We start from the raw sequence: 23925 nt of genomic DNA, 5'->3' as shown, positions 1-23925 counted from the left end.
ATTTAGGGTTACTTTCTCGGCTCTATGACCATGGGCAAATTGGTTCCCATAGCCGAGTCTAAATATTTTTTTATTTCCTCTGAAATAATCATAGTGAGAACCCGGTTTCTGTAACCTGAGGATTGAACAAAAATATACAGAGGAAAAGTGCCCAGTAAAAAATGCTTGGCCCGCAAAAGAAATTAAATGGAAATTAATTCCATTTCTTCTCCATTATATATATGTGTGTGTGTGTGTGTGTGTGTGTGTGTGTGTGTGTGTGTGTGTAATATATAGTGGGAAAATATGTGAAGAAGATATAGAGAGATAGACAGAGATAAATATAGATATAGATATATACAATGTCAAAATTTATTTTGAAGGTGACTTGTGGTGGCACTTCCTATAGACCTAGTGTTCTGTTAACAGGGGCAGATGGGTATAGTTTTGAGGCAAACCTGGATTACACAGGAAGACCCCATCTCAATACTGCTGCTGGGGAAGTCCTAAGCCCAAGCATGCCGATGTATCACCGTACGGCTGGACTTTGGATTGCGGACTGGACACAGCTGCTGTCCCTGCGTGCCATCCCGTGTGGAACCTGAGTAGATTATAACTGTAATCACAGGGGTGAGCTGTGAAAACTGGTCCTGTGATGAAGCTCCCTTTCTGCTGGAGCTGCTGCGACCTCGTTTCTGTTCTCATAACCCCACCATGGTTGAAAAGAAGGACGATGTATCTCTCCTCTGTGGAACAGTAGCACTCTTTTGTGGCTCTTATGCACCCTATTTGTCTCACAGATCAGGCAGGGTTCAAAATTGCCCCCCCGACACACACACACACACACACACACACACACACACACACACACTCCCATCTAACAGCACCTGATTGTGTGCCCTGGTGTTGGAATCGAAGCATGCCCTACCATATAGGTAGAAAACATGCATGGTTTGGCAGACAAATGGCAAGGAATACCTGTTACCTCCCTGAGAGTGGACAGAGACAGTCCCACAGCCAAGAATAGCAACAGCATAGCCCGGATGTGTCACCAACTGGAGGTGTGATTAGCAGTCATCGATGAGAGATGACATGTGGACAGACTACAGGGGAAAGAGTGAGGAAGGAGGGGAGGGGAGGGGAGAGAGGGAGGGGGAGGAGAGGGAGGGAGGGTGGCAGGTAGAGAAGGAAGGAATTAAGGGTTTCACCCGACGTTTCCGTTCTTTCATTCAATCATTAGCCGTTTTCTGGATGTATTGAGAACTCACTGTTCTAGTCACTGTGGACACAAGGACACGAAGAACATTTTTTTCTTTAGAATTCTATCCCATGGGAAGGACAGCAAAGCAGACAGATAGTTGTAAGAAAATAATTTTGACAAATAACTATAACAAAATGCAGCTATAATGCGTGGGGAATGGCCTGGGAGCCCAAAGAAACAGTCAGCTAAGCAAACATACGATAATTCCTCAAGTTTTGAAACGGCCCAGTGTGGGCATGTACAAAATCAAAGCCAGATGGACTAAACATAGAATTCTAAAGAAGTAGAAAAGAACAGCCCTGGGATGAGGAAAGAAGTGGGTCTAAGTTGACTGTCTTGGAGGTGAGGAGAGAACACTCTAGTCTTCACTTCATCGGTGAGGTCCTGTTTCCTTTTCCTCACATTTCTTCCTTGTGAGTCCATCTGAATGGATGGATTCCTATTTTATACAACAACAGTATTTTCTGAAGATATGTATGACTGCTGGAAGGCACACACGTGCACACACACACACACACGTGCACACACACACATGTGCACACACACACATGTGCATACACACACATGTGCACACACACGGGGAGATGGGGACAATGCTGGTTTAAACATACAGATGAATGTAGGTTACAGGAAGACAGGTTCTTGCTTATGGAAATGCTATTTGTGACGTTAATTCTTTTTTTTAAGATTTATTTAATGTATATGAGTACACCGTAGTAGTTGTTTTCAGACACACCAGAAGAGGGCATTGGATCCCATTACAGATGGTTCTGAGCCACCATGTGGTTGCTGGGATTTGAACTCAGGACCTCTGGAAGAGCAATCAGTGCTCTTAACCGCTGAGCCATCTCTCCAGCCCATGACGTTAATTCTTAACTTTTATAATGAGATGTCATTTTCCCAGCAATCTTCTAGCAGGAGAGTAAAAGCAAGACTCACGGCACTTAGCAAAATTAAGATGTTAATACACATAAATCCTCAGTGTGCTTTTAAGATGCGCCGTAATGACTTCCTGTCTGCTAAAGTCATAAAAACGGAGTAGAGGCATTTCCACTCAGGTAAAGTAGCAAACTCGGGACGCTGCCAGCCTGAAAACCCAATTTAAATGTCTACCGGCTTTGTTGCAAGCACACAACCTTGGGAACATAAAATTCACATCAGCTTAAGCAAAATTTATTATTTCTCTCTTTTGGTGATAAATACTCTGCTCAAGTCTCCTCTTCATTGCCTCCGACCTGAGCATTTCTTTGCTGTCCCTGAGGCCACATGATGGCTGGATCTACGCTGGATCTACGTATAGTAAAGGAAATGAGTCCCCCCTTCCCATTCCCTCTCCTCAGTCACAGGAGCAATACCATAGACTGAGATACAGCAAAGAGGCAATGACCTGCTCCAGATGCTGGGACCAGGCCCACCCAGAACACCTTCTCCCAACTATACTCAAGGTATCTTTCTTATATACCCCATAGCCCAACAAATTCAAAAGGCATATCAATGATGTCACCATTATCCATCAATCAACAATGGCATCAGACTCCTCAATGTGTCTCTATAACACACTCAGTCACACAGTTAGAACTTTTCCGTGCCAAAATTCCACGTGTACTTTTTCCCCACACAGAATGAAAGCCACGTTGGATGGAAGAGTGTCTTCGTTACTCTGTTGCTGTGATGAAACTCTGATGAAGGCAACTCAAAGGAGGGTTTATTTTGGCTCCCGGATCCAGAGGTTCACAGTCTACCCTGGCAGGAGACAGGAGCAAGAAATGGGACCAGGCTGCACAGTCTTATTGCCTGGCCCCATTTCTTTCCGGATTCCGTCTCCTAAATCTGAGGTTCTCAGCCCTCCTAATGCTGTGATCCTTTAACACAGTTCTTCATGTTGTGGGGACCCCTGCGACAGTAAAATTATTTCATTGCTACTTCATAACTGTAATTTTGCTGCTGTTGTGAATCATAATGTAAATGTCTGATATCCAGGATACAAGTCGCAAAGGCATTGAGAACAGCTGTCTTAAAGGCTCCATAATCTTCGTACACAGATTCACCACGTAATGGTTTGTATTGGCTTGGCCCAGGGAGTGACACTCTTTGGAGGTATGGCCTTTCGGAATAGGTGTGGCCTTGTTGGAGTAGGTGTGTTCACTGTGGGTTGGGGCTTTAAGACTCTCACCCTAGCTGCCTGGAAGTCAGTCTTCTGCTAGCAGCCTTCAGATGAAGATGTAGAACTCTCAGCTCCTCCTGCACCATGTCTGCCTGGATGCTGCCATGTTCTGGCCTTAATGATAATGGACTGAACCTCCAAACCTGCAAGCCAGCCCCAATGAAATGTTGTCCTTATAAGAGTTGACTTGGTCATGGTGTCTGTTCACAGCAGTAAGACTCTAACAACTGGGAACCAAGCGTTCAAACACCCAAACCAATGACAATATTTCTCATTCAAAAAAAAACAAAAAAAAAAAAAAACAAATACAGATATTTACTTAGAATTTCTGTTCTGCCCACACGCCCTAACTGTTCATTCTGTATAAATCCCTGGTCATTGTTTTTGATGAGTTTCTCTTATTTCAGAGGCTGGTGTAGCCTCACGGGTCATTCGTTTCTTACTGATGTTTCCGGCTGACACTGGGGATACAGGCAGTGACTCCAGCTTTGCTGCTCTGCTCTGAACCGTTGTCCTTTGGCCCGAGACCTTTGTTATAATGTGGAGACTTCGATACAGATCCCTAACCAGCAGGCTTTTGTCATTGTATGTGTAAAAGCCGCCCCACAAAAGGGAGTTTACAGAGAAAAAGAAGGAGCTAGAAAGGCAGGTCAGTAGCAGATGAGTTTCCCAGGATTACAAGCTCCCAAGTTTGAGCCCCAGAGCCAAAATGAAATATAAAAGCTCTCCATTAAGTAGGCTGAGCAAAGACTCAAAACCAAAGGATGTGACTCATAAAGGCTAAAGAGAAAAAAAAAAAAAAAACACCCATCAGCTTAAAGTCCAGAGGCCCGGGAAGTACTTGACATTCAGCAGAAGTTAGCAGAAGCTGTGATTAGTGGGAGGGTTTTTTTTCCCACCACAATGAAAAGGATTTTATTACCACTGGGGAAAGTTATGCTGTGTCGGGTACATTATCTAATATTTGAAGAGGAGAGCTAAGTACTGAGTGAACAATTGTCTGGCCTAGGAAACCGCCAAGTTACAACCACATCCGGCCGGTTCCCGGGCTCCGGCAGCACGCTGGCTTTGTCCCGATGTGAGGAGGTCTTTTTCTCCAGGCAAGGGTAGGCGGAGTAGTAGTGCTGTGCTTTCAAGTCACATAAGCTGGACTTTGCCATTGGTAACCCACGTCTAAGGCGTGTGGACAGTAGTGAAAACTGCCTGTTAGGGACCAAACACGTGCCATTCACCAGGCACAGGCTCAATCTTTCTCTCAGCCCATGAGGTGATTCCCCTCCTTCTACTGAGGATGTTGAAATGACCGTCTCTAAAGCGTGTTAACAATACTGCACCTAGGGGTTGGGGATTTAGCTAGCAAGCGCAAGGCCCCGGGTTCGGTCCCCAGCTCCGGGGAAAAAAAAAACAAAAACAAAAAAAACAATACCGCACCTATTCATTTAAAATGTCCTACCGTCATCCAACTTAGTCTCTACAGCGTCCACCTGAGGCAGGCATCTGATCTGTCCCTGCATCCCCTGTGGTACGTGGCCAGGATGAGAAGTGAGTCACTGACACCCACCAGGCAGAGGAGCTCTGCAGCCTTCAAGCGTATACGTATGTTATTCACGAGCTCTCAAGAGTCTTCCTAGACAGACCTTTAGATCCTGTTTTTAATAATTCTTTTAATCTCTTTAAAGTGCTCAGCCAGAGAGCAAAGCCGCTCTCGACTTTAGGCTACACGTCCGGCATTTTGCACCTTCATTCCTACTAAAACCAGAGTTTTCACAGCAAGAGAAAAGCTTTCCTTCGGGAAAGTTTTTGTCACTGGCCCTGACCAAAGTAATGTTCACCTTCTTACCAAGTGAGTGTGCCTCAGAACTCAAAGACCAAGTTTGAGGAGGGTATAGATGGGCAGGTTTGCTCTGTGCCTGCAAGGAGGCTTAACATCTAATCCTGGAGAGAGGGATGGTTTGAACTAAGGTAGTGTTAGAACCAGGGTTCTCACCCAACAAACGGTGTAAGTGGAGCATCTCTAAGGGGCAACATGAGAGCCCTGGCTAGAACCAGAATCTTCTGACTCTGGTCCCAGCACTAACAGCCTGGCCAGAGGCATGGCAGCAGTGAGTGGCGTCAGAGAGGCACAGCCCGCCTGGGGACCTACCTTCACATAGGCCTCTTGTCTCCTACCAAGAACCACTGCAGTGGAACCCCAGTTCTGCTGGAGGGAAGACATCTCCATCCCGTTTGGGGGTGTCAGGTAGGACAGAGTCACAGTTCTCATTGCAGGCACTAGGGGGCAGTGACACCGGGGTGCATACTCACGGGTCCACTTGTCTTTGAGAACATTGGTCAAAGAAGGATATTTAACACAAAGAGGCTTAATTGTAGTAGACGGTTACCTGAGTCACTCATAAACTTAAGAGGCTGTCTCTTCAGAAGGCCTGAACTGAATCACCGCAAACTTGAGTTGCTTAGAAAGGAGTCTGTGATAAAAACAAGTACGAAAACGGTTATAAGACGTCAGCGATCTTCCATCGAAAAACTACCTCTTAGGAATACATTCATCACCTCCTCTGCCCCGCGTGTGTTTCTGAAAGCCCAGAAATTTTTACAAAGAAAAGTGCGGACTTCCGCTGTCCTCGAGGGGGGCAGCTTCTCTTTATTACAGAGCTGAGGTTTATCCCAACTCTCCTCCCCCACCCCGCACCAACATGGCTCCTGGGAAGAGCACCTCAACCTTCCTGCCTCCCCTGCCTTTCATCCACACGCGCCCTTTGTTGAGCACTGACAACGAGTTTTAAATCTTACTTGCATGCTGATTAACACATTCATTGGTGTGAATGGTGTTTCTTTTCACTTTAGTGATTGCGTGAGCACGCTCGCGTGCGTGTGCATGTGCGTGTGTTTAACTTCAACTTTATGAGGAGGGATTTTTTTTCTATTTTTATTAACATACACTATATAAAATGATGAGTTTATGATATTTTCATGCATGTAAGTAATGGGGGAAAAGTGCTGAAATTTTTGGTTCTTTGGCCTTTCAGCGTTTGTTTCCACATGTATCTTTTAATTTTCTGTTTTGACATAGTTTAAGAAAAGCTACAAAAGTAACATGTCTTGTTTTCTGCTTTGTGAATTGAACTAAACAGCACAAACATTTCTATCATTGAAAATCCTCCAGAACACTGGGGCTCAGTAGTTAAGAAGAGAACATTGCTCTTGCACAGGGCCGAAGTTCAGTTCCCAGCACCACATCTGGAGGCTCACTGTATCCTGTAGCTTTTGTACAGGATCTAAACATCCACTTTGGCTTCCACAGGCACTCCACCCTGATGCACATACCCACACAGACAGGCATATATATATATATAGATATGTATGTTTTTAAAAATTCTTTTTAAATCTAAAAAAAAAAAAAAACCACATGAGGAGCCCTGCGGTCCAGACTACACCTGGATCTGAATGGACCCGGTCAAACAGCTCCCTGCACCCAAATCCCATGGGCAGGAGAGCTAGATCTTCAGAGGGGCAGACACACCTGGGAAACCAGAGGAAACTACACTCTGCCCACATTTCTGAATCTAGAGAAAAAAACCCTAGCTTTACCGGGTCTCCTGTGCACAGGGACACAGGAGAAAAAGAGGCAGGCGCTTCTGGTTCCCACCCACAGGGACAACTGAAAGCAGTGGACAGAAAAGACTACACACCTGAAAGCAGAACACTCTATTCCCATAACTGGATGAAAGAAAACAGGAAACCAGGTCTACAGCACTTCTCACACACAGGCCTATAGAACGGTCAAGCCGCTGTCAGAAATAGCAAAACAAGGTAACACCAGAGACAACCTGATGGAGAGAGGCAAGCACAGGAACCCAAGCAACAGAAAACAAGACTACATGGCATCATCGGAGCCCAATTCTCCCACCAAAGCAAACACTGAATATCCAAACACATCAGAAAAGCAAGATCTAAATTTAAAATCACATTTGATCATGATGATGGAGGACTTCAAGAAAGACATGAAGAACTCCCTTAGAGAAACGCAGGAAAACATAAATAAACAAGTAGAAGCCCTTAGAGAGGAAACACAAAAATCCCTGAAAGGATTACAGGAAAACACAATCAAAGAGGTGAAGGAATTGAAAATGGAAATAGAAACAATAAAGAAAGCACAAAGGGAGACAAAAACCAAAGGAAGAGACAAGGAGCCATAGATACAGGCATCACCAACAGAAAACAAAAGATAGAAGAGAGAATCTCAGGAGCAGAAGATTCCATAGAAATCATCGACTCAACTGTCAAAGATAATGTAAAGCGGAAAAAGCTACTGGTCCAAAACATCCAGGAAATCCAGGACTCAATGAGAAGATCAAACCTAAGGATAATACGTATAGAAGAGAGCGAAGACTCCCAGCTCAAAGGACCAGTAAATATCTTCAACAAAATCATAGAAGAAAACTTCCCTAACATAAAGAAAGAGATGCCCATAAACATACAAGAAGCCTACAGAAATTCAAATAGATTGGACCAGAAAAGAAACTCATCCCATCACATAATAGTCATAACACCAAATGCACAAAACAAAGAAAGAATATTACAAGTACTAAGGGAAAAAGGTCAAGTAACATATAAAGGCAGACCTATCAGAATCACACCAGACTTCTCACCAGAGACTATGAAAGTCAGAAGATCCTGGACAGACATCATACAGACCTTAAGAGAACACAAATGCCAGCCCAGGTTACTGTATCCAGCAAAACTCTCAATTAACATAGATGGAGAAACCAAGATATTCCATGACAAAACCAAATTTACACAATATCTTTCTGCAAATCCAGCCATACAAAGGATAATAAGTGGTAAAGCCCAACGCAAGGAGGCAAGCTACACCCTAGAAAAAGCAAGAATCTAATCATCTTGGCAACAAAACAAAGAGAAGAAAAGCACACAAACATAACCTCACATCCAAATATGAATATAACAGGAAGCAATAATCACTATTCCTTAATGTCTCTCAACATCGATGGTCTCAACTCCCCAATAAAAAGACATAGATTAACAAACTGGATATGCAACAAGGACCCTGCATTCTGCTGCCTACAGGAAACACACCTCAGAGACAAAGACAGACACGACCTCAGAGTGAAAGGCTGGAAAACAACTTTCCAAGCAAATAGTTGGAAGAAGCAAGCTGGAGTAGCCATTCTAATATCGAATAAAATCAATTTTCAACTAGTCATTAAAAAAGATAAGGAAAATAAAATTCTGGCAAACCGAATCCAAGAACACATCCACCATGATCAAGTAGGCTTCATCTCAGGTATGCAGGGATGGTTTAATATACAGAAAACCATCAACGTAATCCACTATATAAGCAAACTGAAAGATAAAAACCACATGATCATTTCATTAGAGGCTGAGAAAGCAATATTACACAATATTACTCAAGCAGTATTACAGAACAATAGTGATAAAAACTGCATGGTATTGGTACAGAGACAGGCAGATAGACCAGTGGAATAGAATTGAAGACCCAGAAATGAACCCACACACCTATGGTCACTTGATTTTTGACAAAGGAGCCAAAACCATCCAATGAACAAAAGATAGCATTTTGAGCAAATGGTGCTGATTCAATTGGAGGTCAGCATGTAGAAGAATGCAGATTGATCCATTCTTATCACCCTGTACAAGTGGATCAAGGACCTCCACATCAAACCAGATACACTCAAACTGATAGAAAAGAAAGTGGGGACGAATCTCAAACACATGGGTACTGGGGAAATTTTCCTGAATAAAACACCAATGTCTTATGCTCTAAGATCAGGAATCAACAAATGGGATCTCATAAAACTACAAAGCTTCTGTAAGGCAAAGGACACTGTTAGGACAAAACAGCAACCAACAAAGATTGGGAAAAGATCTTTACGAATCCTACAACAGATAGAGGGCTTGTATCCAAAATATACAAAGAACTCACAAAGTTAGACTGCAGGGAGACAAATAACCCTGTTAAAAAATGGGGTTCAGGGCTAAACAAAGAATTCACAACTGAGGAATGCCGAATGTCTGAGAAGCACCTAAAGAAATGTTCAACATCTTTAGTCATAAGGGAAATGCAAATCAAAACAGCCCTGAGATTCCACCTCACACCAGTCAGAATGGCTAAGATCAAACACTCCGGTGACAGCAGATGCTGGAGAGGATGCGGAGAAAGAGGAACACTCCTCCATTGTTGGTGGGATTGCAGACTGGTACAACCATTCTGGAAATCAGTCTGGAGGTTCCTCAGAAAATTGGACATTGCACTACCTGAGGACCCATCTATACCTCTCTTGCGCATATATCCAAAAGATTCCCAAATATATAACAAAGACATATGCTCCACTATGTTCATAGCAGCCTTATTTATAATAGCCAGAAGCTAGAAAGAGTCTAATGCCCTTCAACAGAGGAATGGATACAAAAAATGTGGTACATCTACACAGTGGAATACTACTCAGCTATCAAAAACAACGACTTTATGAAATTCATAGACAAATAGATGGAACGGGGAAATATCATCCTGAGTGAGGTAACCCAATCACAGAAAAACACACATGGTATGCACTCATTAATAAGTGGCTATTAGCCCAAATGCTCGAATTACCTTAGATGCACAGAAGTCAAGAAGGATGACCAAAATGCAGATGCTTCACTCCTTCTTTAAAAGGGGAACAACAATACCCTTAGGAGGGGATAGGGAGGCTAAGTTTAGAACAGAGGCAGAAGGAACACCCATTCAGAGCCTGCCCCACATGTGGCCCATACATATACAGCCACCAAAGTAGATAAGATGGATGAAGCAAAGAAGTGCAGGCTGACAGGAACCGGATGTAGATCTCTCCTGAGAGACACAGCCAGAATACAGCACATACATAGGCGAATGCTAGCAGCAAACCACTGAACTGAGAACAGGACCCCCATTGAAGGAATCAGAGAAAGGACTGAAAGAGCTGAAGGGGTTTGAGACCCCATATGAACAACAATGCCAAGCAACCAGAGCTTCCAGTGACTAAGCCACTACCCAAAGACTATATACATGGACTGATCCTGGGCTCCGACCTCATAGGTAGCAATGAATAGCCTAGTAAGGGCACCAGTGGAAGGGGAAGCCCTTGATCCTGCCAAGGTTGGACCCCCAGTGAACAGGATTCTTGCTAGGAGGGTGGTAATGGTGGGAGGATGGGTAGGGGATATTGATCTGGAAACCAGGAAAGGGTATAACATTTGAAATGTAAATAAGAAATACCCAATTTAATAAAGATGGAAAAAATATTCTCCCCAAAGCAAATTCCACAGCAATGAAATTTTATGTTAAAAAAATGCCAAGTAAAGTCAAATGGCGTCAATGCATATATCACATAACTGTGTCTGTGCCTTTGGGTACTCAGACGGTTGAAAGGGTTTTGTTGTTTGTTGTTGAACAATGTAATTTCACAGGTCAGAAATGACCCATCATTAAAATTACTGTTGTACCCACTGTTGGAGGTGAACACTGTGCTTAGTACATTTACCTGTATATTCTCTGTAGGCTGTCCGTGTGTCCCCTTCTGTGCACATGTCTATCTGAGTGTGTTTCTTACAAGTGTGTGTAAACCATACATATCCGGAGGGAGTATTGAGTTTTAAAAATCAAAGATCATAATTTGTGTTTGATATTTGCCTCTGGCTGTTTGACTGTCCTTTTCATAATATAAACCAATTATGGCAATTAAAAACAAAATACCCTCTTTTTTTGTAATGATTTGTAAATTGGAAGATGTTTTTAGGAAACGATGACTCCATTCCCTCACTTGGTGCTCCCAACCTGAGATCTGCCAAACTTGATATGTTCAAGATGTGACTCTTGAGAATTCTAAAAATTTCTGTTCCTAAAAAAGGGGGTTGACGTCTAGTTCAAATGTGATCAAAACCGTAAGAAGGGCTGATGAGATGGCCCTGTGAGTGAAAACACTTTGCACACCTGATCGAATGCATTCAATTCCTACAAGCCCTAGTAGGAGAGAATTGTCTCTGGAACTTGTCATTTGACCTCCTGCCTTTTGACCTCTACACAAGTGCCCAGGCACACACATGTCCATACACACTTACACGATAATATTAAAATTAATAATAATAGATTTTTGAAAATAAAGTGATCAAAGGAGTCTCATTTGTAATGATGATGGCAGTCATTACCAATAATAAGATCAATTGGTCATTTGCACCACACACACTCTAGTGTTAGCCTTATACTGTCCTAATAACTTATGCATTTACCTAGCTAAACTAAAATCATACATACTTCAGCTATAATACACTGAAAGTCAGAAGGCTATGTTATGCTTCTGTGATACAAAATAGCTAAGAGTCCTACTGAACCCCAGCTCAGTGGGGCAAGTGGACCATGCCACCAGACACAAGAACTGGTAAGGTTGAACAGACCCAAACCCCAGAGAATCTCAGAATTGAGAAGGGCGGGTAAGAGTGGGCCAGCTCCTTGCCTAGCTCTACCTGTTCTGGAATGTGTAACCACAATACCCCACTGAGGGGGCCATGACAATCAGTCACACCGGGACAACACCTGAAGCCCTTCCCGCATGCAAATAGAGCATCCCTGACATCTCAGACTGAGCCAATGGGAAGCATCTGCCCCTGGATCCCACCCTACTCCCAAAATGTTTATAAGGTCCCTATCCACATAAAATAGAGTGCACGAGTTATTTCACCAAGAATCGTCTGAGAGAGGCTGTTTTATTGAGGTATAACACTCTGGGGAAGAGTTTTCTCTCCTGAAGCATTCATTGCTGGACCTTGGATCGGTCCAGCATGCTGGACCTTGGATCGGTCCAGCATGCTGGACCTTGGATCGGTCCAGCATGTCGTGCTCATGCCCTGCTGCTGCCATCCAGCTCCCAGCTGTCTGCAGCTACTTGTCACCTCTGTTTCCTGTCAGTCATAGCTACTTCCCACCACCTGCTTGCTACTGCTCACCGTGGCCTGTCACCACTGCTGCCTCTGGCATTGGAGCTGCTATGGTAACGGTAGTCGGAGAAACCCCCCAGCTACCTGCCCTGCATGGGCTACAGGCTTCTCTTTGCAGAGCTGTAACACTTTGGCCCTTTTGGCCAAAACCCCTGTGGAACCTTCCCTTCTTCAGAATTTATCCCTTCTGGTTCTGCAGAGAATGACACCTGGAGACCCCTGTCACACGTTCTGCCTCTCCTGAGTGGGCTGTAACGCCCCCAGTGGTGGGACAGACAGACAACAGGACTCAGCGCTTGCCTCCACCTGCTTCAGCCTGTTAGTCCTTTTATGTGGAATCCTCTCTCCCCACCCCTCCACCCCACCAAGTGGAAGGGCCCTACCCTGCTGCCATGCCTCTCTACCACACCACCCCCAAGTTCATCTTGAGGATTGCTCCCTTGCTACTCTTCCTGTGTTTACCTTGTCGCTTTATCCTGTGTCGGTTGCGGCTGACTCTCCTCAGGTGTCAACCTTAAAACCAAGACTCAAATATCGCCTTAAGTCCTAATGCCCAGTGAGCTTCCTGATGCCCTGACATACAACTGAACCCTGCTAATATTTATGTTGACAAAATGTACAATCCTCTGGGAGAGCTACACCAAACGAAGCCATGCTTTACAAGTTATACTGATAGATAGTGCGATGAGTTCACGTCACTCCAGCACCGTTGAGTGCTTCCTGTGCTACAATGACTGACTCAAGCCAACACCTTTCTTGGATTTTTAGATAGAAATAATTTCAAACTCACAGAAGGGTCAGAAGACGCTGTGGTTTAAATGTTTTGTGTCTCTCGAACCTAATCGCCATTTCAAGAGTATTGAGAGGTGGGTAGGCCACAGCTCTATCCTCATGAGTAGACAATGCTTTTGTTCTGAGAGTGAGATCCTGAAAAAATGGTTGAGCCCAGCTCCCGTGATCCCCTCTCACTCCTCCCCTCTCCCCAACACAGAGCTTTCTGCATGTTACAATAAACGAAGGGGTCTGGTGACACAGAGACCCTCCATCTTGGACTCCTCAGCTTTCAGATGGCTAGCCAGGAAGTCTCAGCTCACAGTGTGTAGGACCCAGCTGTAACACTCTCTCACAGTTGACAGAACAGGCAGAACAGAATAGAAAAAAATTGCTACTGCATATCTTCCAATCACATTCAACAAAAGTTACCATTTTTCACAGCATGTTGTGGTGGTTTGCATATGCTTGGCCCAGGGGGTGGCACTATTAGAAGGTGTGGCCTTGTTGGAGGAAGTGTGTCACTGTGGGGTGGGCTCAGAGACCCTCCTCCTAGCTGCCTGAGGATGCTCAGTCTGTTCCTGGCTTCCTTCAGATGAAGATGGAGAACTCTCAACTCGGGTTGGGGATTTAGCTCAGTGGTAGAGTGCTTGCCTAGCAAGCGCAAGGCTCTGGGTTCAGTCCCCAGCTCTGAAAAAAAGAAAAAAGAAAAAAGAAAAAAAAAAGAACTCTCAACTCCTCCTGCGCCATGCCTGCCTGGATGCTGCCATGCTCCCACCTTGATGATAATGGACTGAACCTCTGAACCTGTAAGCAGTCCTGAAATGGAAGCTTCTAGTTTCTTTGGAAAGTCGATTATGTCAAATGATGTTTTGCTAGGGCACACAGGTGAAAGGATGCTTTGCTGGAGTCGACTTGGGAAAGAATGTTTTCCTGAAGCAGACACAGTGAAAGGATGTTTTGATATAGCAAGCATGTGAAAGGACCAATGATGAAGAAGTACAAATATGACCCCACAGACTGAGTGAGATGATCACTGAGCCTTGGTTTGGTTTGCTCTACCTTGCTATTCTTCCCCAACAACAAGCATGTACTAGTTCGCCTTACATAGTGTTGTTGAGTTCAACGTGTGGTAATGCTGCCATTGAGAGAAACTCATGCAAGAACTACTCATGAGGTTCCTGTGGCAGCTTGCTGCTTCTGTGGCCTCGAATCAGACCAATTTGCGAGCCCTGTGGTTTCTTTAGGATTGAACTGTAGTTGGTGGTTTATGTGTGGTGTCTATCTGCCTAGAGGATTGGTCTGCAGCTCCTGAGTGGTATTTGGCATTTGCTATAGGACAGAATTGCAGCCAAAGAAAATAGAACTCGGCCCCAAAGAACTATTGCTAAACAGGTTTACTTCCCCCACATCCTAATAACTTTTCTCTTCCACTCCCTCTGCTGGGTGGTGGGCTTGAGGAGAGGTTGAACCCTTATTTTAAAAAGTAGGTTGCAAAAAATGTATGCCTAATCAGCCCCCATTAAGTGTTGTCCTTGTGAGAGTTGCCTTGGTCACGGTGTCTGTTCTCCAGCAGAACAGGAACCAGGAAGCAGGAGCTAATGTGGAAGCCATAAAGGGGTGCTGCTTACTGACTTGCTCCTCATGGTTTGCTCAGCCTGCTTTCGTATAGAACCCAGGACCACCAGCCCAGGGATGGCACTACCCACAACGGGCTGGGCCCTCCCCTATCAATCACTAATTAAGAAAATGCCCTACAGGCTTGCCTGAGGCCTGGTCTTATTGAGGCATTTCTCATTTGAGGCCCCTCCTCTCAGATGACTGTAGTTGTGTCACATTGACTTGAACCTATTCAGCACAGAACCCCCACCTCGTTTTGTTGTTTCCTACTGTTTAAAAGAATAAGGAAATTTTAGACTAATTCTGTAAATTGAGAGCTAATTTCCTCACATGCTGCTAGTTTAATTTCACATTCAAGATTCAAAATGCTTGGTGAATGACTGACCTTTTAACTTCATTTCAAGGAAAAGGATCTTTGGTAACTTTCTGAAACTTAGAGACCTTTTCTTTTACTATTAATCACCCCACTGGGCTAAAAATAATTTAGGCTATTTTCTACTAATGTTATTGAAACATTTTCTAAAGCACTGATTTCTGAAGTCGTATTTTAGTTACAGGTCCTAAAAACACAGCTTTTCAGAGGCAAACAACATAGAAAGTGCCCTTCCATCTAAAGAGGGCTAATGAAACTCACACTTTACACAAACCATCCACCAGTAAGACCAAGAAATGGCCAGCATCGATTGCACACAGCAAAAATACTTGAAACTTCGGCTTTATAGGCCACGGACTTTCAGAGCAAGAAAGGACCTTTGCTGATTACATGTAGCTCAGTGATGTCACTTTGCAAATGGAGACACTGAAGCAAGGAGACTTGGCATGACTTGAGCCAGTAATAGGACAAGCAGGTAAGGATGACGCATTAAGTAAAAATGCAAGCATTAAGTCAGTGATCTCAAAGCCACAGACCCATAGCATCACCAGAGGCTGGTCAGGCCCTGCCTGGCTCCCCAGATTCACATCCCTCCGCTTCCTCCCGCATAGACATCGATGTTGAGCATCAATCTTGCTATCCTCTGCTTCCTTAGGCAGCCAAACACACGCCCACCAATGCTCATGGCCTCATCAGCCACGATGGCCAAACCAGATGTCTATCAACTGACATATTTCCAGAAGAGATGAGTCATAGAGACAGAAGACAGTTTACAGGTTTCTAAAAGATTGCTAGGATGATCGGGTCAACCTAAACGAATGAGGGCATCTTTGGGGGTCATGAGAATGTCATGGAATTGTAGGCTAACAATGGCTGCAAACTGAGTGCACCAACAGACACATATAAGTGTGTACATTTTAAAGAGCTGAAATAATTAAACTTACATTAGACAAAAACTACATTCATATAAACATTACTCTCAGGGCAAAGGACTGATCAATAGGGAAGGCAGATGAGCTAGGTCAGAGGGTGGTGATCCACAACGGCACTAGCATAGACAGTAAGATTAAGAAAGGAGAGACCCACAATGCATCTGAGGGGGAAGCATCTGAGAGGGGAGCATCTGCATCTACGAGTTGTTGATGTTGAGAACAGAGGTCAGGAGAAGCAAAGAGATGAATCATTACTCAGACACTCTCAACTGGAGGAAGAATAAACGTCAAGAAGAAATAAAATGTACAAGTATGGACACATTAGCCCTAATGAGCCCAATCTATATAGCTGCCTGTTAAGAAAATGACTTTCTAGGCATATTATTTTAATTGATATGCATTTATATGTACCAGCTACAAAAGCAAACTATTGTTAAGGGCGGTTATAGAAACAAAATTGGAAACTCATGTAATGTTCTTAACTAGTTCCTCACACACGGTCAGTTCTCTATTGGTTCGATATGGTCATGCTATGCCACAAACACTGCCCTGTCTGTCACTGTGGTTATTCCATGTGAGGCATCTCTGTCCCTCCTCGGTAGCACTTTCAGATACTCTGCCACTCCAGAGCAATGGTTTTGTACAAGGTTTCAGGTCCTCCAAATTTGCTCACAGCTGCTATAAACTGTACTAAGAGGGTAGAGCCTGTATGGCTGAAGACAGAACTGGATTCCTTAGGCAAGCACATTTCCATGGTGGAGAGACACACTGGGCTCTAGCACAGCATTACAACTTCCTTATAAAAAGCACACGACTCACTTCCTTCTAACTCTCTACTCCCTCAGCATCCTGCAGGCCTTAATTTTATTTCCTCAAGCTTTCTGTCCCATAGGGATTAACATGTGCTCACAGGCTGATGGGAGCATTCTAGTCTACTTAGCAGTTAATTTCCCCATACAGTTTGTAAATGGATGTTCTGGTTCATAATCAGACTCCTGCAAATTTGGTTAGAAAGAATCAATTTGCAAGGCCTGTTAACCTCTTGGTGACCACAGTAATCCACTTTCTGAGGCTGAACAAGGGTGCCCCCTGAGGAACAGCCCACACAGTGTGACACCAGGCTGGAAGCAGTCCTCCAGATTTCACAGTGCACTACTTCACAGAGTTACCATGAATATTAGTAAATTCCTAGAATGCTTTAGAGTCTAGATTAATTCCCCTATTTGTTTTCTTGAACCACATGTTCTAGTGTCGTTTATGTTGCTGTGATAAAATGCTTTGATAAAAGACTACTTAGGGGAGAAGGCAGATTATTTCATCTTACCACTTCAAGTTATAATCCATCATAGCAGGCAAGTCAAGGCAGGAATTTCAAACCACTAGCCACATCCCATCCATAGTCAAGAGTAAAGAGAAACGAATGCATGTGTATTCACTTGCTTGTGCTCAGCTTGATTTTGCCATTCCTATACAGTTCAATAGCTGCTGCCTGGGGAATGGTACTGCCCACAGTGGGCATGTCTTCTCACATGAATTAAGGCAATACCCCCGCACTCCATAGACATTCACCCAAAGTCCAACCCAAGGTAGACAATCTACTATTGAGACATCCTCCTCTGGTGATATTGGGTTGTGTCAAGTTGACAAGGCTATTACACTGAGTATGGAAACTTTCCAAATGAATGAATTACTACAAAATGTTCCTTAGTCTCTATCATAATCTCTCCCTAAACCTTATCCAGCCCCCAAAGGGTTTCCTTCATTATTTCCTTTCAGCTACTGCCTTGTGAAGTTAGCTGTCTTCAGGGTTTGTCCCTCAGTAAGACCTCAGAGAAAGTGTTAGTGCCTGTGAACACATGGCCTGTGGTTGTCATGTAGCCTTTCTCCATGGCTGCGTTCTTGGCTACTAACTGTGCCTCAGCAACTCACTGTGCAATGTCTTTGGTGGTCTTTGCATCTCTAGCAGCCTGTACTGACTACCACATCCTTAGCACACGGCACTCAGGAGGCACTGAGCAGCTGAATACACGGGTAAGCACTTCACTCTGCTCACAAGACCCATAAATAAGCCAGAATTTACATTAAAGAAAAGAAGCCACTAACAATAATAAAAACACTCAACATTCTATTTTAAGGCAAGATGGCAAACAAGTTTACCATTTACAGGTTAAGAACAAGATTCAGACAGTATTCTGTGAGTCACCCTCAACACCATCACAGTTGAATGAGGAACTGCGCCAACCAATTGTCTAAAGGCCAGAAACTTTATATGTACAAAGGTTTTGAGTTTCCTGGGTGACATCTTTGTTCATCTGAACCCTTAACTTTACTACTCTGAAAGCTTTGTTCACAGCGAACAATTCAACAAATCCATCCACATTGAGTTTCTATAGCAGAGGAGAAATGATGACACCCTTCAGTGCTATCATCACAGGCTTGAGAGAAACTTCTACCAGAGGCTCAGAGATTCTGTGGTGTCCATAACTTTCTACCACACCCATCCCATAAATGTGAGTGTGTATTACTTGTTAATGGTAACTCCCCCATTCCTTTCAAAGCTCAAGAGAGTCAAGATTCCTGAAAATTCTATTTCAATATATCACAGCTGACATGCAAAAGACAGCCTGAAAATGGACATTGATAAGCTATGAAGGAAAAACATAGCTTGCAGAAAGATTTCATTATCTTTTCTAAAGAAGTCTCATGTGTTTTCCAGGGGGGGGAAGGAAGAAAAAAATACACTGCTGTGTTGGCCATAATTTGAATGCTATAGTAGCAGCAATGTAGATGGAAATTATATTAATGACATATTGGTCTTTGTTTGTTTTAGAGAGATGTTTATTGTAGATTCATATGTGAGAGCTTAAGAGGAAGAAGAGAAGAGACAAAAAGGGGGTCAGGAAGGGAGGGAAGGGAAGGAGGAGATGGGGAAAGATGAGAAGAAGAAAGTAGACTTGTATATGAGGAAGGATTTTCTTGTCTTTTGGGAGAGAACTCATAACTCTTGAGCAGACAGGAGAGAGTGAAAACAGGTGGGAAGGGAACTCACAGCCTAACTTCACTCCTTGTGACCCAACAACCTTGACTCTCTGTGGCTTTGCAAAAACAACACCAGTCCCTGGGTATCCCTGGGTGTCCCCTTGTGAGAGTACTCTGTCTTCTGTTAGGCTTATGTTCACATTCTACACATGAGCAGGACACAGAGAGCCCGGATAGCACCTTGAATAAAACAAACATTTCCACAGGAAAGAGGCTGTGACCTGTATTTAGAATGACTTAGTATCCCCAGGCTCCTTCTTTCCAGTCATTTGCAGCTATGAGTTCAGTCAGGCACAGCGCACATTTGTGTACACACCCTGTGCCCAGTACTGATCACTTAGAATGTGCACCATTTACTCAGGAATTCAGTAAATATGAAAAACATCTTGTTACATGTAAAACAAGACCACTAGATCACTAGTACTAATCAACTGGCATACAATATTGATCAGCGAGTAAAATATTGTGAACCAATTTTTCAATTGAGATTACTAAACTTAGGGCCAACAAGGTGTTTCAGTGAGTAAAGTCATGTGCCACCAGACTTGATGAACTGAGTTCAATCATCAAGTCCCACATAGAGGAAGGAGATGATGACTCCCACAGGATGTCATCTGATCTCCAGAACTACACCATGACACGCATATGTGCACATGCACATACACTTGCATGCACACACAAATAAACATAATAAAGATTTTATAAACTACCAGAATTCAATTTTATATTAGTTATACTCTCACAGCTCATGGATAAATAGTATCCATTTGCAGAGCGTCCACTATGAGTCACAGAATGTGCTAGGGTCAGTAATAAACTAAATCAAAATCCCTGCCTTCAAAAATTGTACAAGCTCTTAGTAAAGGAAATGTGACAACTATTCTAAGTTTATGTGATTGGAATCGCAAATGTCCTTTTAGCTTTGACATGATTTCTTTCTTTTTATTTCTTCTTTAGTAGTAAATGTGTGGGTGATTCTCCCCTAAGGAAGTCATACCCATAACTGGGTATATCCAACTTTATTCTGAGCACCTCGTTTTCTCTTAATCCTTGTGCTTATATTAAAATATCTTTAATAAAATCTCCAACTCTACAGTTGTGGATGCTTCTGCAGATAATATTCTCCAAATGGGGTAGGAGCTATGTACCTGGCTAAGGGTAAGCAAGGGTGTAAGTGTTAGAGCTCTGAGGGGAAAAGGCTTCCACAGTGTAAGTGCTGCAGTTCTGAGGGAAAAGGGTTCCCCTATAGAAATGTTGCAGCTCTGAGAAAAAGGCTTCCCTAGTAGAAGTGTTACAGCTCTAAGGGAAAAGGCATCGTGGCAGATGGGAGGCAATGAGTACCACAAAGTCATACCACACAACAAATCTCACACAAGAGATTATTGGGAGGGGAAAAGCCAAGAGGATGGCTGCCTCTGCTCTGTTGAGAAGCAGCAATGAACTGAGCAGGAGGTGAGCTTTATATAGGGTTTCTTGGAGACAGAGTTTTCCAGGGTAGAGTTATCCAAGGTAGGGAACTTCAAGGCAAGCCCAGGGATTTGGTAGCATTTCAAGTTCAGGGATTGTTGGGTTTTCAAACCCGGCAGTGGTATCAGACCTTTGACCCTACAATGTGGGCTGAGAGCATAGTTATTGAACTATACATCTGAACTTGCTTCAGTCTAGTCACAGTTGAACATTACAAATATTTCAAGTGAAAAGGAATAACTGATTTAAGAAGAATTCCAGTGTTAGCGAGAGCAATGCTCAGTGTTAGGAACACTTGGGACTCTCTCAAAGGGCACAAGTTCAATTCCCAACACTCATGTAGGTGGCTCACAACCACCTGTAACTCCAGATGCATCAATCCAATCCCCTCTTCTGGCCTCAGCACACATGTAGCATACATACACACACACACACACACACACACACACACACACACACACACAAGACACATTCACACATACACATAAATAAAATCATTTTAAAAACTCAACCAACGGAATAACCCCAGATGTGAAGTCCAAATGCAGGCATAAAAGGAACATGAAAGAGTTCAGATGAAAGATAACTGCGCAGCAGCAATTTCCAGTGGAAATGATCACAGGAAATGCTAAGAATTTAAAAGCATAAGGGTAAGAAGGTTTAGTGAAATCAAGCAGGATACAAATCAACTCCTAACTGAATGTGAAATGAATACAAATAAACAGCTGAATAGAACAGGGGAAAGTCAATACAGGATATTAAAGAATAATTCAATAAAATATAAAAATACTGAAAAGGTCTAATTGAAATTCTAGGATTTCATTAAGCCAATCAAAACCCTTCCTAGAACCCTTACCAGTAGAACAGATCATATGAAGACTGAACATCAGGGCTGGAAAACAAGGCAGATAAATTAGAATATCCAGTCAGTGATAAAAGACAAAATAAGGTGAGCAGACATATGAGCTCTATGAAAACCATTGAAAGATCAAATTTACAAATCATAAGCAGAAGTAGAGTTCTGTTTAACAGTTTCCTCCAAGATTGAAACATCAGTTCCTCAGGGAGTTCCTTAAGCAGGAAGGTAAACAAATCAAACAAACTTCAGGAAGTCCCTGAAACTAACCAGATTCATTAGGCCCCTCCTTCCCAGAGTAAATAAGCTAGCTGCTGAGAGTCATGCTTGGAGAGCCAAGCTTCAAAAAGGATTCATTCTCAAATGAATCAAGCTGCAAAGATTCAGACAAGACAAGCTGCACAGAAGACTCTGATGCCAAACCAGCTGCCTATAAAAAAGCAGAAACCATTTGAGATGCCTTGAAGGAGTTTAGATCAACTGAGTCACTCCAAAAGGACACTATCCAACCTATTGACTGCATGTGCTTCAGGTTCCCAGATTTTATGAGCTGCCACCCATGAGTAGACTCTGATGGTGCAGCTGTCTTTGAATCAAGTGTTAAGGTTAGGGATAGAGTTAGAGTTAGAGATAGGGTTAGAGTTAGGGTTCTGCTTCTGTAAGTAACCCCTAACCCATATTCCTATAAGTAACCCCAATAAAACTCTTTGGTTTACCAAGTTAGACTTTGGTAATATCTATACTTTGGTCTGTCATGGGTTCTCAGTCCCCAGTGAGGAAACACCTGTGACATCTCCTCATGGAAAAAAAATGTTACACAAGAGGGAGGAACTTTGGGCTGAACACACAAATTATATTCAATAAAATCAAACAAGTCCCAAGATCTAGGAAAAGAGATTACCACGTTGATCCAGAAGGCATTTAGAATGCCAGGCAAGTCCAAAAAGGAACCTTCCTTTGCCATACTATAGTTAAAACACTAAGAATAGAGAATAAGGAAAAGGTTTGAAAGCTGTTAGAAAGAGGCAAAAGTCACGTACAAAAGGCAAAGTATAAGACTCACATCAGAGATTTAAGCAGAATCCATAAAAGTGAGGATAGCATGAACTGATGCGTTTCATACTCTGAAAGACAATAACTACCAACTCATGGTGTTATACCCAGCCAAACTATCCAACAAAATTTAAGGACAGTGAAAACCCTTCCATGACAAACAAAAACTAACAAAATTCATGATCACTAAACCAGGAGTGCGAAAGGTATTTGAAGGGATCCTCTGCACTTAGAAGGTTGAACATACCCATGATGCTGCACTAAAGAGTAAATCCTGCTAGAAGAGCAGCAAAACAAGTAAGAGCAAAACACCAACACTACAGAATTACAGAAATCAATACACAGCTATCAGTAATAAGTTTGGGTGTGACAGGTTTCAGTTCACCACTCAAGAGATATACTAGCAAGGTGGATTTTCAAAGGCAGTTCCATTAGTTTGCTCCCTCCAGTAAAGCACCTCATCCACAACAAAGACAGACACAATCTTAGAGTGAAAGGCTCAAAAAAAAAAAAAAAAAACAAGGTAAATGAAATTGGAAAGCAAGTATATTTGTCTATTCTAATATCCAACAAAACAAATACCAAGCCAAAACTGATCAGAAGAAATAGAAAAGGTCTCTTCATAATGATTAAGGAGGCAATCCACCAAGACGATGTTATAGTTCAGAACATCTGGCAAACCCTCAGACAGTCTAACCAAACAGAAGAGGGGCAGACACTCCTAATTAATAAAATCAGAGATGAAAATGGAGACATCACAGCAGATGCCAGTAAAAAGCATAAATCATCAGGACATGCTATAAAAAGTTACATCCCAGAGCTGGAAAGATACCTTAGTGATTAAGAGCATTTGCTGCTCTTACAGAGGACCCATATTCCATTCCAACCATCCACACAGCAGCTTACAAGATCAGTAACTCCAGTTCCAAGATGTACAATGCCCTCTTATGGCCTCTGTGGGCGCCAGACCCAACATGGTGAACACACATTGATGAAGGTAAGACACTCATTTACATAAAATAAAATAAAAATAAACAAATATTTTGAAAAGCTTATCTCCCAATAAATTGAAAACTCTAAAACAAATAGAAGAATTTGTAGTCAGAAATAGCCCATAAAAATTAAATAGAGAAAAAGAACTTAAACAGATCTGCAATAAGCAAGAAGCTTGAAGCAGCAATGAAAAGGTAATGTCAAGTAAGAACAAGCCAGACAGACCTGTTGCTGAACCGTCAGACCTTTACAGAGGAAAGGCAGAACTTCTCAAACTAACCCACAAAATAAAAAGGCTACCAAACTCTTCTTACAAAGCCAATATTAGTACTCTAATGCCAAAACCAAGTAAGGCCATAGTTAAGAAATAAAGTCAAAGACAATCTCTTGACTAATTTATACATGCAGAATTTCTCAAGAAAAATAATT

At 42.8% G+C, this 23925-nt stretch overlaps 1 protein-coding gene across 5 annotated transcripts in view; it reads right to left on the bottom strand.

The window, feature by feature from the left end:
* The window catches only part of Slc44a5 (solute carrier family 44, member 5), a 295495-nt gene that overhangs the window by 221329 nt on the left and 50241 nt on the right, over window positions 1–23925 (bottom strand). For 4 of the 5 annotated variants that reach the window (XM_017591005.3, XM_017591006.3, XM_063282306.1 and 1 more), the window contains exon 2: window positions 5786–5869. The exons of the other annotated variant lie outside the window; for it this stretch is intronic. In XM_017591005.3, coding sequence (XP_017446494.1) covers window positions 5786–5798 — 13 coding nt within the window. In that variant the 5' untranslated portion in view covers window positions 5799–5869. The remainder of the gene's footprint in view (window positions 1–5785; window positions 5870–23925) is intronic. 5 annotated transcript variants of the gene reach the window in all.

The sequence above is a fragment of the Rattus norvegicus genome, chromosome 2, assembly GCF_036323735.1.
Source record: "Rattus norvegicus strain BN/NHsdMcwi chromosome 2, GRCr8, whole genome shotgun sequence".
In the NCBI taxonomy this organism is placed as follows: Eukaryota; Metazoa; Chordata; class Mammalia; order Rodentia; family Muridae; genus Rattus; species Rattus norvegicus.
Note: the sequence above shows the minus strand (reverse complement) of the source record. Positions and strands in the feature narration are given on the sequence as shown.